At 38.7% G+C, this 13,688-nt stretch overlaps 1 protein-coding gene across 1 annotated transcript in view; it reads right to left on the bottom strand.

Moving 5' to 3' along the window:
- Positions 1-11,230: 11,230 nt before the first annotated feature.
- LOC117524461 (transmembrane protein 198-B-like) overlaps positions 11,231-13,688 on the bottom strand; it is a 93,653-nt gene continuing 91,195 nt past the window's right edge. The window contains exon 7 of the mRNA XM_034186252.1: positions 11,231-11,754. Within this exon, the coding sequence (XP_034042143.1) occupies positions 11,602-11,754 (153 nt within the window). The 3' untranslated portion in view covers positions 11,231-11,601. The remainder of the gene's footprint in view (positions 11,755-13,688) is intronic.

Below are 13,688 nucleotides of genomic sequence, written 5' to 3'. Positions count from 1 at the left end.
ACATAACAGTGATAATACAAAAAGGTGCGGTCTGGTGTGGTGCGCTCCCAGCAGCGCTAACGGTCCGGAGCCAGAAGCTGTTTCGGACCCAAGGACCCCGCCGACACCCCCCAGGTGGCCGCAACAACCGAGTCTGTGAAAGAAGGAACCATTATGTGAGTCCACACTCTACACACAGAACACTTAAAGGTGTACAAACAGCAAACACTTCCTGGCTTGATTGCTGATCAGCTTCCAACCTGCAGGCATGGAACATCCAGTTCACAAAACTCCACCGCAGTGGAAGCTGATACATGACTAACAAACAGCTCAATACAATAAGGTGTGAGGGACACCACATTTACTGACTGTATAACTGTTAGTCACAAAATCTAACGTACCTCAGGAAGTGTGCTGACGAGCGTGAGACCTCACCCCCTCCTCTTTCACAGACTGTGCATCAAACCTGGACGTTTCTCAGCATCCGCTGCTGATGAGATGGCTCCCGAGACGACGATCTCACCCGTCTGGTCACAAGGTCGAGTCTCTGGCAAATACACACTGTGCACTCCAGTCTTAAATGCCAACATGCTCCAATCCATCCAGATGCACCTCAGCTGTGAGTCCTGACGAGTCGCAGGTGATCAGGGTGAGGTCCTGACAGCCTCAGCAACACAGCCACTCAGTCCCAAATGCACGCCACCTGGGAGGAAAACAAAAAGACAAACAAACCGGCAGCCAGGCCCCCCCAGCCATATAACACGATGGCTGGGACCAAGCTTTACTAAATTGTAAATAACTTTTTAATGATATGAGATAGAAACTTACTCTTTTTTCTGAAAGTTTAACTACTCCTCATAGAAGATGTGTGATGACGTGCGCAATGTGAGTGTCCAGTCGTAATTGGTTGTCCGTCACATGGTTTTCCAAAATCCAATCGTAGGGCAGATTTACCTCCCGTGATATGGCAAAGATCATTTTCAGGAGTGATATCTTACTAGTTGGCCTGTTTGAATAGCCCCCTAACTGCTCCAATTGCATTTTTGCATTTTTTGAACTTGAAAATTCTTCTCTGTTGTAAAGTTAATCAATATGAGGACAAAGCTTCCGCTTTTAGCTCATACCTTTTTTGTTAAGGGTCCAAAAAAGAACATTTTATTAATTAAAAAAAATATTGGCCGATTTATCGGCTATCGGCAAATCAGCCGATTTATCGATTATTGGCATTTTTTTTTCGATTCAAATATCGTTATCTGCATCGGCCTCAAAAAATCCATATCGGTCAGGCTCTAATATATATATATATATATATATATATATATATATATATATATATATATATATATATATATATATATATATATACAGTAATGCTTTACTTTGACGTTTCTGTGTTGACATTCTATTTTTCTCACTGAGAACCACATCTGTTAACAACAATAATATGTCACTTCAGAGTAGAAATGTTACAAAGTACGTACTGTGCATAATAAACATTAGGGAATAGCAGTTAAAGAAAATTTTGCATTCTTAAGAACAATTTATAATGGAAATAAGAGGAAATGACATCAGCAGCAGATATACCTAAAATAAAAATAATAACATTCAGCTAATTATAGAGAGCAGAAAATTAAAAAAGACTTTAAAATAAGCCTGCAAACATTCAGTTGCATTAGATTTTGTCATATCAACAGCCAAACTAGGAGCATGATCAACAAAAGTTCTGAAGCCAAACAGGACATGAGGACACACATAAGGTCAAACATTTCAGTAAGGGAAATGCATTTCATTGCATTTTTATTATTTTTTTATTTTATTTAAATGCATATTATAATAAATTCAACCTTGAACTTGAAAATAGCTAGGAAGCCAGACCAGGTGTGATGTGATCAAATCTCCTGGTTTTAATCAGAACTAGCATGAATCAAACTTTCCACATCCTCCATAGACAGGGTCTAATCATTGCTTTGCTACACATATACGTAAATTGTAATCATTTGGATGTTGAAATTCTGAAATTCACCCACCAGACACTTTATTAGGTACACCTCTTCAATCGCTTGTTAACACAAATAGTTAATTAGCCAATCACATGGTAGCAACTAAGTACATTTAGGAATTCAGATGTGGTGAAGATGACTTGCTGAAGATCAGGAGAACGGGCAGACTGGTTGAATGGACGACTGCGTGATGCCATCATGTCAATCTGGACCAACATCTGTGACAGCTGTTTCCAACACCTTGTTGAATCTATGCCACAAAAAAATTAAGGCAAAACAGGGTCTAAACTGGTACTAGCAATAGTGCAGCAAATAAGAGAAAATTTAGAGTGGAATCCTGCAAATGGTGATACAAGCATCAAATTTGGCACTAATATTCCTTAGACATTACTCTTTTGGAAAAAACGATTGGCCATTTGATTTTTCAGTAGGCAGCCATTGAAGAATTACACAGGGGTCAAAATTAAGAGATGCTCCAATCATATTGAAAACTATACCATATTATTTGTCCGATCACAAAGATTCCAAAAAGGTATAGTTTGGACTATCTGTGACTGAATTAGTTATGGGAGAAAATCAGTAAGAATGGTGACAAAGGTCAGTTCCAGTTTGTACAGGGGTCAAAAGTTAAAGTTGCTCCAATTTTGGTAAAAAGTAATGCAAATTATTAGTTGAGTTAAGAGGGTTTTAAAAAGGAATAGTTTGGACCATGTATCATGCTTAGTTATCACGTTACAGGGTAACATGTCACATATCATAGAATCCAATGGACATTGACCTTGTTTGACCTTTACTTTGGAGACCAAGTATTCATCACTGTCAAAACTATTGCATTTATTAATACTTTTGTTTCAACCAATAATTTGCATCACTTTTTTTCAAATTTGGAGCAGCTTTAACTTTTGACCCCTGTACAAACTGAAACTGACCTTTGTCACTATTCTTGCTGTTTTTACCGCATAACTCAGAACATTCAGTCACAGATAGTCTGAACTATACCTTTTTGGAATCTTCATGATCAGGCTAATAATGTGGTATAGTTTGCTATATGATTGGAGCATCTTTTAATTTTGACCTCTGTGTAATTCCTACCTGACCGCCGATTGAAAATTCAAGTGGCCAATCATTTTTTTTCAAGAGTAATATCTAAGGTGTATTTGCTCCAAATTTGGTGCTTGTATCACCATCTGAAGGATTGTTTCAGTTATCTGCTGCATGACAAAGTGTATACCTAGTGAGTCTACGTTGTATTGTGAATGGCTCCAAGTGCATGTTGATGTAAAACATCTTTTCCTCAATGACTTCCAGATCAAAACTTGAAAAAGAGGAATGTGTCGGCATTCATTTTGGGAAAATACTGCAACACCATTGTAAGTACTGTGTGTACTGTGTAAAGCTTTTTGGAGGGATTGACTTCTTTTCTCTCACCACAGAACAGAGCTGTGTCTGCAGAATGGCAATTTGTTTTCCGTGGAGGCTGGAGGTTTTGTCTGCAATTTTTCCCTCTAGTTCCCTTGCTGCTTGAATGATTTTGACACAATGTTTGTTTGTAGCCCTTTATGTGTCGTGTTTGAGGACCAGCTACTGCTGCTGCACAATACTTTGTGTGCAATGAAATGTACCCAAAACTTTTACACATTATTTTTTATTGTTTACAACTCTATAATACGTGTGGGTTTTGTGACTGAATGTTCAGCCGTGTTCTTCTGTTTCACTGATAGAAATAAACCCACAGCGTAAAGACACTTAGCTTTTTTTGCTTCTAACAACTGTGAAAGTTAACAAACTAACAAATAAACAAAACCAACATTATGATACTGTAATTGTTCCCATATGCATTCCAGGTCCTTTGTCTGATTTCTACCAAAATCAATATGGGGATGATAATTAACTCCAGCATTGCACATAAAAGCTTGTTTGTTTGTTTGGGCACAGGTGAAGATCATTGGGGTTAAAGGTCAAAGTTTATATTTTCACTCCAGTGCCCACCAAACTGAGCACATACTGTGTATGTAAGCAGGGGTGGGATGAAGTCACCATCAAGTCACTCTCAAGTCATGAATCACCAAGTCCCAAGTCATAATGACCACCAATGGTCATTATGACGAGGAGTTGTGGAAAAAAACAAGTTTTTTTTCCACAAGCTGTGATGATTCTGAACGGCACACTTTGAATTTTGGATTTGCACAATGCACTTTATATAGTGCATTTTATTTATTTATTTATTTATTGCACGTTAACAATGCGCTTTGATATTTCCATTGTTTAATTTGTTTTTAATTTGCTTTTTTTTTAATGAACTCCTTAATTTTAGATTTGGACATATTTGTTTTCCTCAGGCATTTGGTTGTTTTCTTGTTCGTGATATAGTTTTTAGATCTTTTAGAATTTACATGGCATTTGTTCACCATGTGTGTCTGTTAAATTGTTTGTTCACGTTTTGTGGTATAGTTTATAATGTCAACAGTGCACTTGAGCTTCTTGCACCTTTTTTTTCCAATGTGGTTTCTGTAACTGCAATGGCCAATAAACTAAACTAAACTAAAAAACTAAACAATTGCTTGCAAGCTGGCTTAAGACTTGACTTGGGACTTGCAGATTGATGACTTGACAGTGAATTCGTCCCACTTCTGTATGTAGGTGGGTTCTGGAATTCCCTAGGCGATATCAAATTTACCAATTTCCACCAAACTTGTAACACATATGAAGGTGGGTTCCACAATTGTTAAGGCAAAATGAAATTCACCAAAAAAAAAAAAAAAAAAAAAATCAATCATTGTGGTCAAGGTCATTTGTGCCAAAGGTAAAAATGTTTAAAAATCTGATTTGCACCAAACGTATCACACATATGGAGGTGGACTCTGGAATTGCCCGGCAAGCGCAAATTCACCAAAGGGCAATCATTGGGGTCAAGGTCATGTCTGCCTTTTTCTTGGTCTACTCCTGCCAAGTCCTTTTTGTGATTTCTACTCATCCCAGTGTGCCAATGAATTTTGACCTCAAAATTGCCCTTAAATAATACATTTTGACAAAGGTCAAGGTCAAGAAGTTTGACTTTCACTCTGGGCCAAATATGGCACACACTAATGTGGACTGCAGAATTGCCTTGGCAAGGTTATCCAGAGGTCACGGTGAAGGTCACGGACACTAGGGTCAAATGTCAGATTGCTGTAACCCTGATTGTCATCATGCATACAGATACTATGACTTAATTTTAAAAATTATACTCTGTTCTGTGTCTGACTCTTTACAGAAACTTTCTCTTTACACAGCAGCATTATTCAGAGCGTGTGAAGTGTTTATGCACATTCTGTTTCACTCTCTGACGTGCACTGGTTCAGTGCTCCAAAAATGACACAAGCGTCCTCGGTCAAGTGTAGCAACTCTGCTGCTCGCAATTAATTTGCTTTTATGAAGAAGCAAACAGAAGCTGCAGAAGTTATCTGTAGCAGTGCTGGCCCTGGTGCACAGAACGCCAACAATGGCACTTTAATGAACCAGCCGCAGTCATCATTTGTTTCCAGCTGAAAGCAGATTAGTAGCAACAAGAATGAGAGAATATTCTGTGTCTGAAGTCACTGGGCTGAAAATGCCAGCAGAAGTTAAAAAAGTGAGGGTGGAACAGAAGAGAGGAAGAAAAATGCAAGTAAATCAGATGCAAGTGTTTGTGAATGAAGGACGATATGGACCGATGATGGGAAGAATAAAGATCTTTTCAGGGTCAAACTGTGTTATCCATGACTTGATGTGGAAGCAGCCTTGCAGTCATGAAAGGATAAAAAAGTAAGATACAGAACATTCTTCTGTTCTACTTCCATGAAGCCGATTTCCTCTGGGAGCTTTTCGGTATCAGCGGAGGTTCACACGGTGCAGCAAATATCACTCCAATCTGCTCCCAAGGTTGAGGTGTGATACACGTTTGTCCAGTGCAGAGCCTTTTCGAACAATTCCAAGGCTGCACTTTATATTCCAAAATCATGTGTTTCTAAGAGTCGAGTCAAGCAAGAAATGGTCTGGATTTTTACAGCGTGGCTGCAGTGAAGGCATCTGCAATCGCTACGGATGACATCACCGTCACTAAAAAAATATTATTCATGAAAACGTTCCCATAGAGCCAACTAACACATGCTTTACTTTGTGATGGGGTGTGGTGGTCCAGTCTAGGAGGGGTCCTAATGACTACTTGGGGGGTGGGGTATAGAACAATATCATGTAGCTTCTTGAGTCCACAGCCTTCCCACCTGACCCCGTATTGACCAAAACTTCAGATTACTGAAAAATTCTTTTTCCATGTGTACACACCTTTGAATGACAAATATGAAATAGTATTATAAGCATACCAGATATCATAGTTGATGTTCAAACATATGCAACGTTATCTAGTTTTATTGATACCTGATAATTGTTTAAATAATTCAACTCATGATATTAAGTATATTCAATATGAAGGGGGAAAAATTCTAAAAGCTAAAAAACCAAAAAGAATTATTCAGTTAATAGGATGTTGACTCATGGGGAACCACGGGTTCTAAATGTGGTCATTTGTACGATATACAGAGGACAGCAGACCTTTGGGGAAAATCAGTTTACAGTTTTGCTACATTTTTTAAGTGTTGACATAGAAAAATTTCTTGGGTTTTATGAAAGTCTTTATTGAAGGTTCAATCTGTTTTCAGTTGTCTAAAATTATTTTTTTTCCCATCAATAAGTTTTTTCTGAAGCTGCTTAACCAGTACAATACTCCATGTAAAGAAATTACAAATGACTCAAATTTATATTTGCGCTCTAACAGTGTTCACATTAGATCAAATTTCTTTTCTTTTTTTTTGGCCTATGTGAGGCACTGTTGAGGCACAATTCTGCTGTTTCTTCCAGAGTGTGAACATGTTAATTCTGGGTTTGGAGTCACATGCACACAGAAAATGTCCAGATTTGAAGCTGCTGTCTGGGATGTTAGAGGATGGACAGACTGCTTAATTCTGTGAGAGCTGGAGCAACCTCACAGACTTTTACATGAACAGGCTTGTTTTCAAGAACGACTGACTTCTCAAAAAATATTGGTCTGATCACCTTACTGGTGTCACAACTTGAATTCTTATGAAAAAATACACAAGTATGCCAAAGCATGAAAGTCAGCTCTTTGTGGATTTCAATTGATGCTCTGGATACACAAACACACTGAGACCACTTGCATTTGATTATATGAATTTCAAACATTTTCAGAGTAGAAATAATTATTTCCTCAAACATTAAACAAGATAAAAAAAAAACATTTTGTTATGTCCATACTGTCCGATTTGTATTTTGTTGAAACAAAAATTACAAGTCCTCAACATAGATGGCATTTAAGACCATGAAAGTCATCTTCCTGAGAAAACATGAGAAGGATGCATTTGGTAGCATTGTTAGCAGCCATTTTGGATATTGGCGGCCATATTGGATTTAGTCATTTTTGTGTGTGTGAAACTGAGAATGAGATATGATATTTAGTATGTTATTAGAATGGTATCTAGATATTCTATTTAACATTTAAAAGCATAAAACATAAAATTTCAATTGATAGGGGTCATTTGAGAGGCTGTAAAATTAACAAGCTGCATGATAATTCTATCATACACTGCTTTCAGAAAATATAGTAAGTAGTTGCCCTAATGAATGTAATTTATGGGGTCAGGTCCATACATGATTGGGAAGGTGTAAACTGGTCACCCGACCTCCTCATGGCATGGCCCAGGATGTGTGCTAGTCACTCTGGCACTGAGCTTCATAGATTATTCTGAACACAGCTTCTTCGAACACTAAACAAAGTTGACTGATGATAACAGTTCTCATACATGAATGGGACACTCAAGGGCTTGCACTAACATTGTCTTCATGTAACCCTTGTGCATAGAAATGAGTGTGTTCTTGTTACAACATTTATGTGTGTACAGCAAGAGGATATGAAGGCATGACTTCAACTTTATGCACGCAACAGTGCACAAAGCAGCGTGTCATTACTCATTTCCTGCTAACCCAGTTGTTTTTTCACACCCAGTGCCCATATTGTTTAAGCAGTTGGGTCATGGATCACCAAAAACCTGTTCGAAAGATGAGCCCAGAGATTTTCTGCTATTTTATGCTGCAATATTCAGATTCGTCTGACTTTACAAATTGGGCTGTGCACTACCAAAACATACCTGAAATTTATTAAGTACCAAATACAACCACGTTTCACCCTGCACCCTACTTTGCCATGTAAATGAAGGGGAGTTTGTCATGCACTAAATACACTTGCACTCTGCACTTCAGACTTTACGCTGTAGATCGTCCAGATAAGAGTCATTATGTCTGTTTGAAATACTGCAGGTCTAACTAAGTACCTGCATTTTTTTAAAAGTTCTTTTTTACAGTACCACTCAAAAGTACCAGTAAAACTTTTAACTGATAGTGTAGGCAGCTGAAAACATCTTTTAACAAGTTAAATGTCATCACAAAGACAACAGACTCATTTTTAAATCACAATGTTTATCATAATCAGGTCCATGTAAATACATGCATAATAATAATAATAATAACTACAATAACAAACTTAATCTGTTAAATTCTTTTTAGATCAGTTACTGGATATCAAAATTATTTGTATCAAGTCAATAATACTTCAGTTTGTATTTCAATGGTTTTGCAGATTTTCAAAATATAATACTCAAATTCCAGTGTGACAATAACAGAAGTGCAAATTACAACTCAGCCCCCCAAAACAACTAAACAAAAAGCCCCAAAGCAAAAAACAAAACAAAACAAAACAAAAAAACACAAAACATAAAAACAAAAGAACAACTGGACGACCAGCATTAACATTAAAATAAAACAAGGCCACTCCACTGCAAAGTAAACAATTACATACAGTAAGTTGCCATGTTTTAAACAAGAAAACAGATGCAAATGTCTGTACATTTAAAAACTATTTACAGTTCAGTATCTACAAGAAAACTGTTTCTTCAGCATATTCAGCAGCAATGGACAATCACAACCACCAAAGACAAACAGTATTTCGCAGTTTATCCTCAAACTACAAAAATGGGTAACATTTAGAACTTTGTTCCCAAGTAAACACAATGCCCAGGGTACTACGACATTAAAGGAGACACAAACATAGACTAAGTGCAAGAAAAAAAAAACACGGATTATTACCACAACAGAGAAGACAATGTCCAATGCAAGGAGGAGAATAATGCAAATGTCATTTCAAAGCCCTTTTTTCACTGGACAGAAGAAGAAGAAGAAGAAGAAGAAGGGGGGGGGGGGGGGGGGGGGATATATCACTGATGGAAAATATTTCCCTTTACAATCACCTCCATCTTCAACATGTTACATGCAGGGATAAAAACAAAGAAAAACAAAAAACCCAAACCCTGCATAGGACTGAAAATAGGTTATGAATGACTCTCATGCATTAATGGGTTAATGTGAAATGACTAATCTCGGTCTGCAAACCGTGTTAAGCTCAACGTTCGCGAAAACCTCAGTGGCTCTCCATGTCACTGCCGGTGTCACACCTGAAGTGACAATGCTGAAACTGACGATTCTCCAATCCACATACGTATGTCCAGACAAAAATAAAAGAAAACAAAAATATTTCACTTCAGCGAATATACAGTACAATAATGTCAATGGCAGTGGCACCAGCAAATTTAAAAACACATGCAAACACATGGACACAGTGAAAGAGAAAGTCCACAAGTAAACAGCAGAGGGCACCTGTTGCAAAATGTTATACAAGTTCAACATTTTAACCATCCTGAATTTATCTTTTGAGACTTTATTCCAATGTAAAGGTTTACACAAATAATAAAACCAGTGTACATTAGATTACAGTATCATCAGCATACAGTAGGATGTATCTCCCCCTCCCTGTCCAACATTTGGTACAACCCACTACCTGCAATAGGGTTGATTTCTTCTGTTCACTCGCAAATGCAATTAGCACCAAACTCTACTGAAAATTTCAGTAACAACTATTAAGCAGCTTGAAAACTTGACCGAGTTCAACACCAAATCTCCTCAAGCACAGCCTCGGTGCACTCACTGCATGTCAAAGAACAGCACAAGATGGGTAAACTTGAGGATATTCATAATTTCTGGAAGGTCAGCTAGACCCCGGATGCCCCAGCTGCCATGTGCTTAGCTCAGTGTGACATGGGTAAGCCTGGTGGACCTCGGCATCCAACTTTCATGCTGAACACAGAATTATCCTAAGATATCATGATTTGAGGAAACAGTGTACTCCAAGGCTGCCTGGCATTACGTTGAGTTGTGTCATGCCTTTCTTGGGTCAGACTCAGCTGAGTGTGGGTGGGATTGAGGTGCTTGGGAGTCCACTGACAGATAAATACCACTTCTCCAACTTTTGCCAAGTGGTGAAATCAGCTAGGCTGTACCAAGCTGCAGCTCAGCCCGTTATGGAGCCAAATTTGGCTTGGTGGAACAGCAGCTTAACCTTTCTGCCTTAAACAAGTCACAATTTGTCTAAAGGGATAGCATTATGTGGATGGGAATGACGGCACTTGGAATTACATTAGAATGACCACATTTTAAACCCAAAATGAGGAGAGAAATTGAGAAGGTACAGATATGTTGGATTTGTATCTTTTTCCTGCAGTTAAAACCATTTGCAAGAGATAATTTCAGTAAGTCATGCAGTTTAATGTTCTGCACACTCCCGTTGGAATATAGCAACATGCCAGCCATCATCTTAGGGACACTTTGCAAAAAGAACACAAAAATTGTCATTGCTGTGGATTAACGTGTTTGCTCCAGTGTATCATCCTTGAAAAGGAGCATCATCCATTGTCAGCAGCAACACAAATTTACACATCAAATTGTTCTGCATTCAGAAGCAGCAGACGCTGTGTGCCCCTACGTCTGGAGCCGGAACAGACTGAGATCATGAATGCTTCACACAGTTGCTGTTCAGTGCAGAGAATACGGATGATGAGCTGCCTCATTGTCGTGAGCAGTGTTTTTTTCTGGCTTTTCTTCTTTATGCAAGTCCTTTTTTATCAATCAATCAATCAATCAATCAATTTTATTTATATAGCGCCAAATCACAACAAACAGTTGCCCCTTTTTCCTTTGAAGTTGGAACTGGTAAAGGTAGTTTTGCCTTGGCTGCATGAAAGCCATGTTCGAAATGTTCCCTTTAAATTCATTTGACCCTTTTTAATCTCCAATGGTGCAGACATGCAGTCTGCCGGTAAATAGTTTAGCACTTTTGTACCTCCCCTCCAACTCAAATTTAAGTTAAATTCAAAGTGATGTTAATTAATGCCCATAGAGACAGGTATAATTTTTTTATTAATCTGATGGAGAGCAGACTGTAAGTTTGGAGCTAACTATAGTTGCCATAGTTATTGATTTGTTCACAAGGGTCAATTTTTGTGCTGTATCACTAAATATCAGCAAAACAAATTCAACCAAATAATTATGATCCTTTAATTACCCTCGGAGGAGGAAACCAGTGTGTTGGTCACTTTTGGCTAAGAAGCAGCTGGTTAATTTGGCACAGTCAGTTGTAATTTCTCAAACAGGGGTTTCAATCAGCCAAGCTGTGTTGTTGTGTTTATTTGTGCAATTTTCACTGTCAGATGCGAACTGGAGGCCCACTCGGGGCTGTCAGGGGCACTTGGGAGCCGCAGTCGTAGTCAAGCTCAGCCATTCGCGAGCGTCTCATCATTCGACTGTGAGAATAAGCCCGCTTGTCTGTCTGTCTGTCCCTGAAACTTCTGATGTAGCTCTGTGGACAGAGACATGTTCCATTGTTGTTGTGGACAGTACATGTACATTACATACACACAGCGACGTAAATATGACATAACACGTTATGACAGTGACATCTACAACCATTCTGATGCAGTTATTCTTTATATAATCGTTTAAATAGGAAAGGTGGCACAGTGGGACAAGTATGGACTTGTTTTGCATTGTTTGCATATGATTTGTGAAGCAATGTTGCTAATTTCACAATGTTGATGGCCAAGAAAGCCACTGTTGGGTTTCTTAAGAGAGTCAATTAATGACAGCATCTGATCTCAAATAACAACATGGTTTCTGCTGGATTCAGAACACTACCAGCTGTATGAAACCCAAAGCATCAGGGGCTCATGTACAATGTGTGTGTGCAAACAAAAATATGGCATGCATACATCCATCTCCATGCCAATGTTCAGATGTATCAAAAGTGAAATAACCGTGGCAATGTGCGGTGCTTCATGCAAAAATCCTGGCTGGCGTTCCCATGTTTCAATAGCTATTGTTCCACTGCCAACATACAGAGGTGATGCTGGGAAACTGTCAACAGTGTGAAAGCATGAAGCCATCATAGTGATGTGCACACCAGAGACACACTTATGAACAATTAACACATCCACGTGTTTGCAATTAAGTGGGTGGATATAAAAGCATGCACAAAGTGATGAGGAAAATGGCACTAACAATGTTAACGTTAGAGGACCTTGTGTAAATAGTGTATTCTAATCCAATTACATTTTTTTCTGCGAATCTGATTGGTTAATCGTGAGATTTCAGACCATAACATATCGCATAAATGGTGGCAAAATATTAAAACCATTTCACATGTAATGTATTAGTCTGCACCCTGATCACGCGCTGCTACGCAGATGTAAATCATTGTGCTGTAAACTGGAAAGCGACAGAAACAAGTGCAGAAAGGATGATGCTGAACTGTGTGGATTTAATGGATTTAACTGGATTGATTGATTTGCCGTGGATTTAACTCAATGCAACTGACGAGGCGAAATCTGTGGGTCTGCTCACAGAATTCCTAGTTTGGCATTAAGACGCTGCTGCAACGGTAAGCTTTGATGAGCCGACCACCCCCTTTCACAACGATTCGCTGACTGAATTACTTACAGAAAAATAAACCGTGCAAATGTTGGAACTGGAATAGAATGGGAATGACCCCCTTGTGTCTGATGATTTGCGGCCGTTAATGCTACGTTCGCAAATAACCATTTTAATAGCCAGTAAAACTCATTTTACTCAATTTGCGACCGTAAAATCCAGCATTAACATCTTCAAATCATCAGACACAACAGGGTCATGCCCTAATCAGTGTCAATGTTCCGAACGACACATTTTTTATTTAATCCTTATTTAACCAGGTGAGTCCCATTGAGATCAAGACCTCTTTTGCAAGGGGGACCTGGATATTTCACATGTGCACATTCAAATATGTTGTTTTGCTATTATTATCAATGTGTTTTCTTTTTCTTGATGGTGAGACTCGAGCAGCAGATTCTTAACAAGCCCCAGACTGTCTCGCTGTGTTCAGAATTTGTCAATGAACGCTTGTGTAAAACTGTGAATGTCACAGACCGTCAGTGGCCACGCACCTCACATTTTTAACTTCAGTGCGAGTCTGTGTGTGTGTGCTGTTCTAAGCTGACAGCATTTACAGCCTCACACACACACACACACACACACACGCGCGCACACACACACACACACACACACACACACACACACACACACACACACACACACACACACACACACACACACACACACACACACACACACACACACACACACACACACACACACGATAATTTAACCAGTTTCATGATTATTTCATTTAACAGGGTACCAAATAAACTATCCCTGGGTGTCTCCACATAATTTCCAGTCATCTGTAGCTCTTACTCTGTA

This window comes from Thalassophryne amazonica, chromosome 14, assembly GCF_902500255.1.
Source record: "Thalassophryne amazonica chromosome 14, fThaAma1.1, whole genome shotgun sequence".
In the NCBI taxonomy this organism is placed as follows: domain Eukaryota; kingdom Metazoa; phylum Chordata; class Actinopteri; order Batrachoidiformes; family Batrachoididae; genus Thalassophryne; species Thalassophryne amazonica.
Note: the sequence above shows the minus strand (reverse complement) of the source record. Positions and strands in the feature narration are given on the sequence as shown.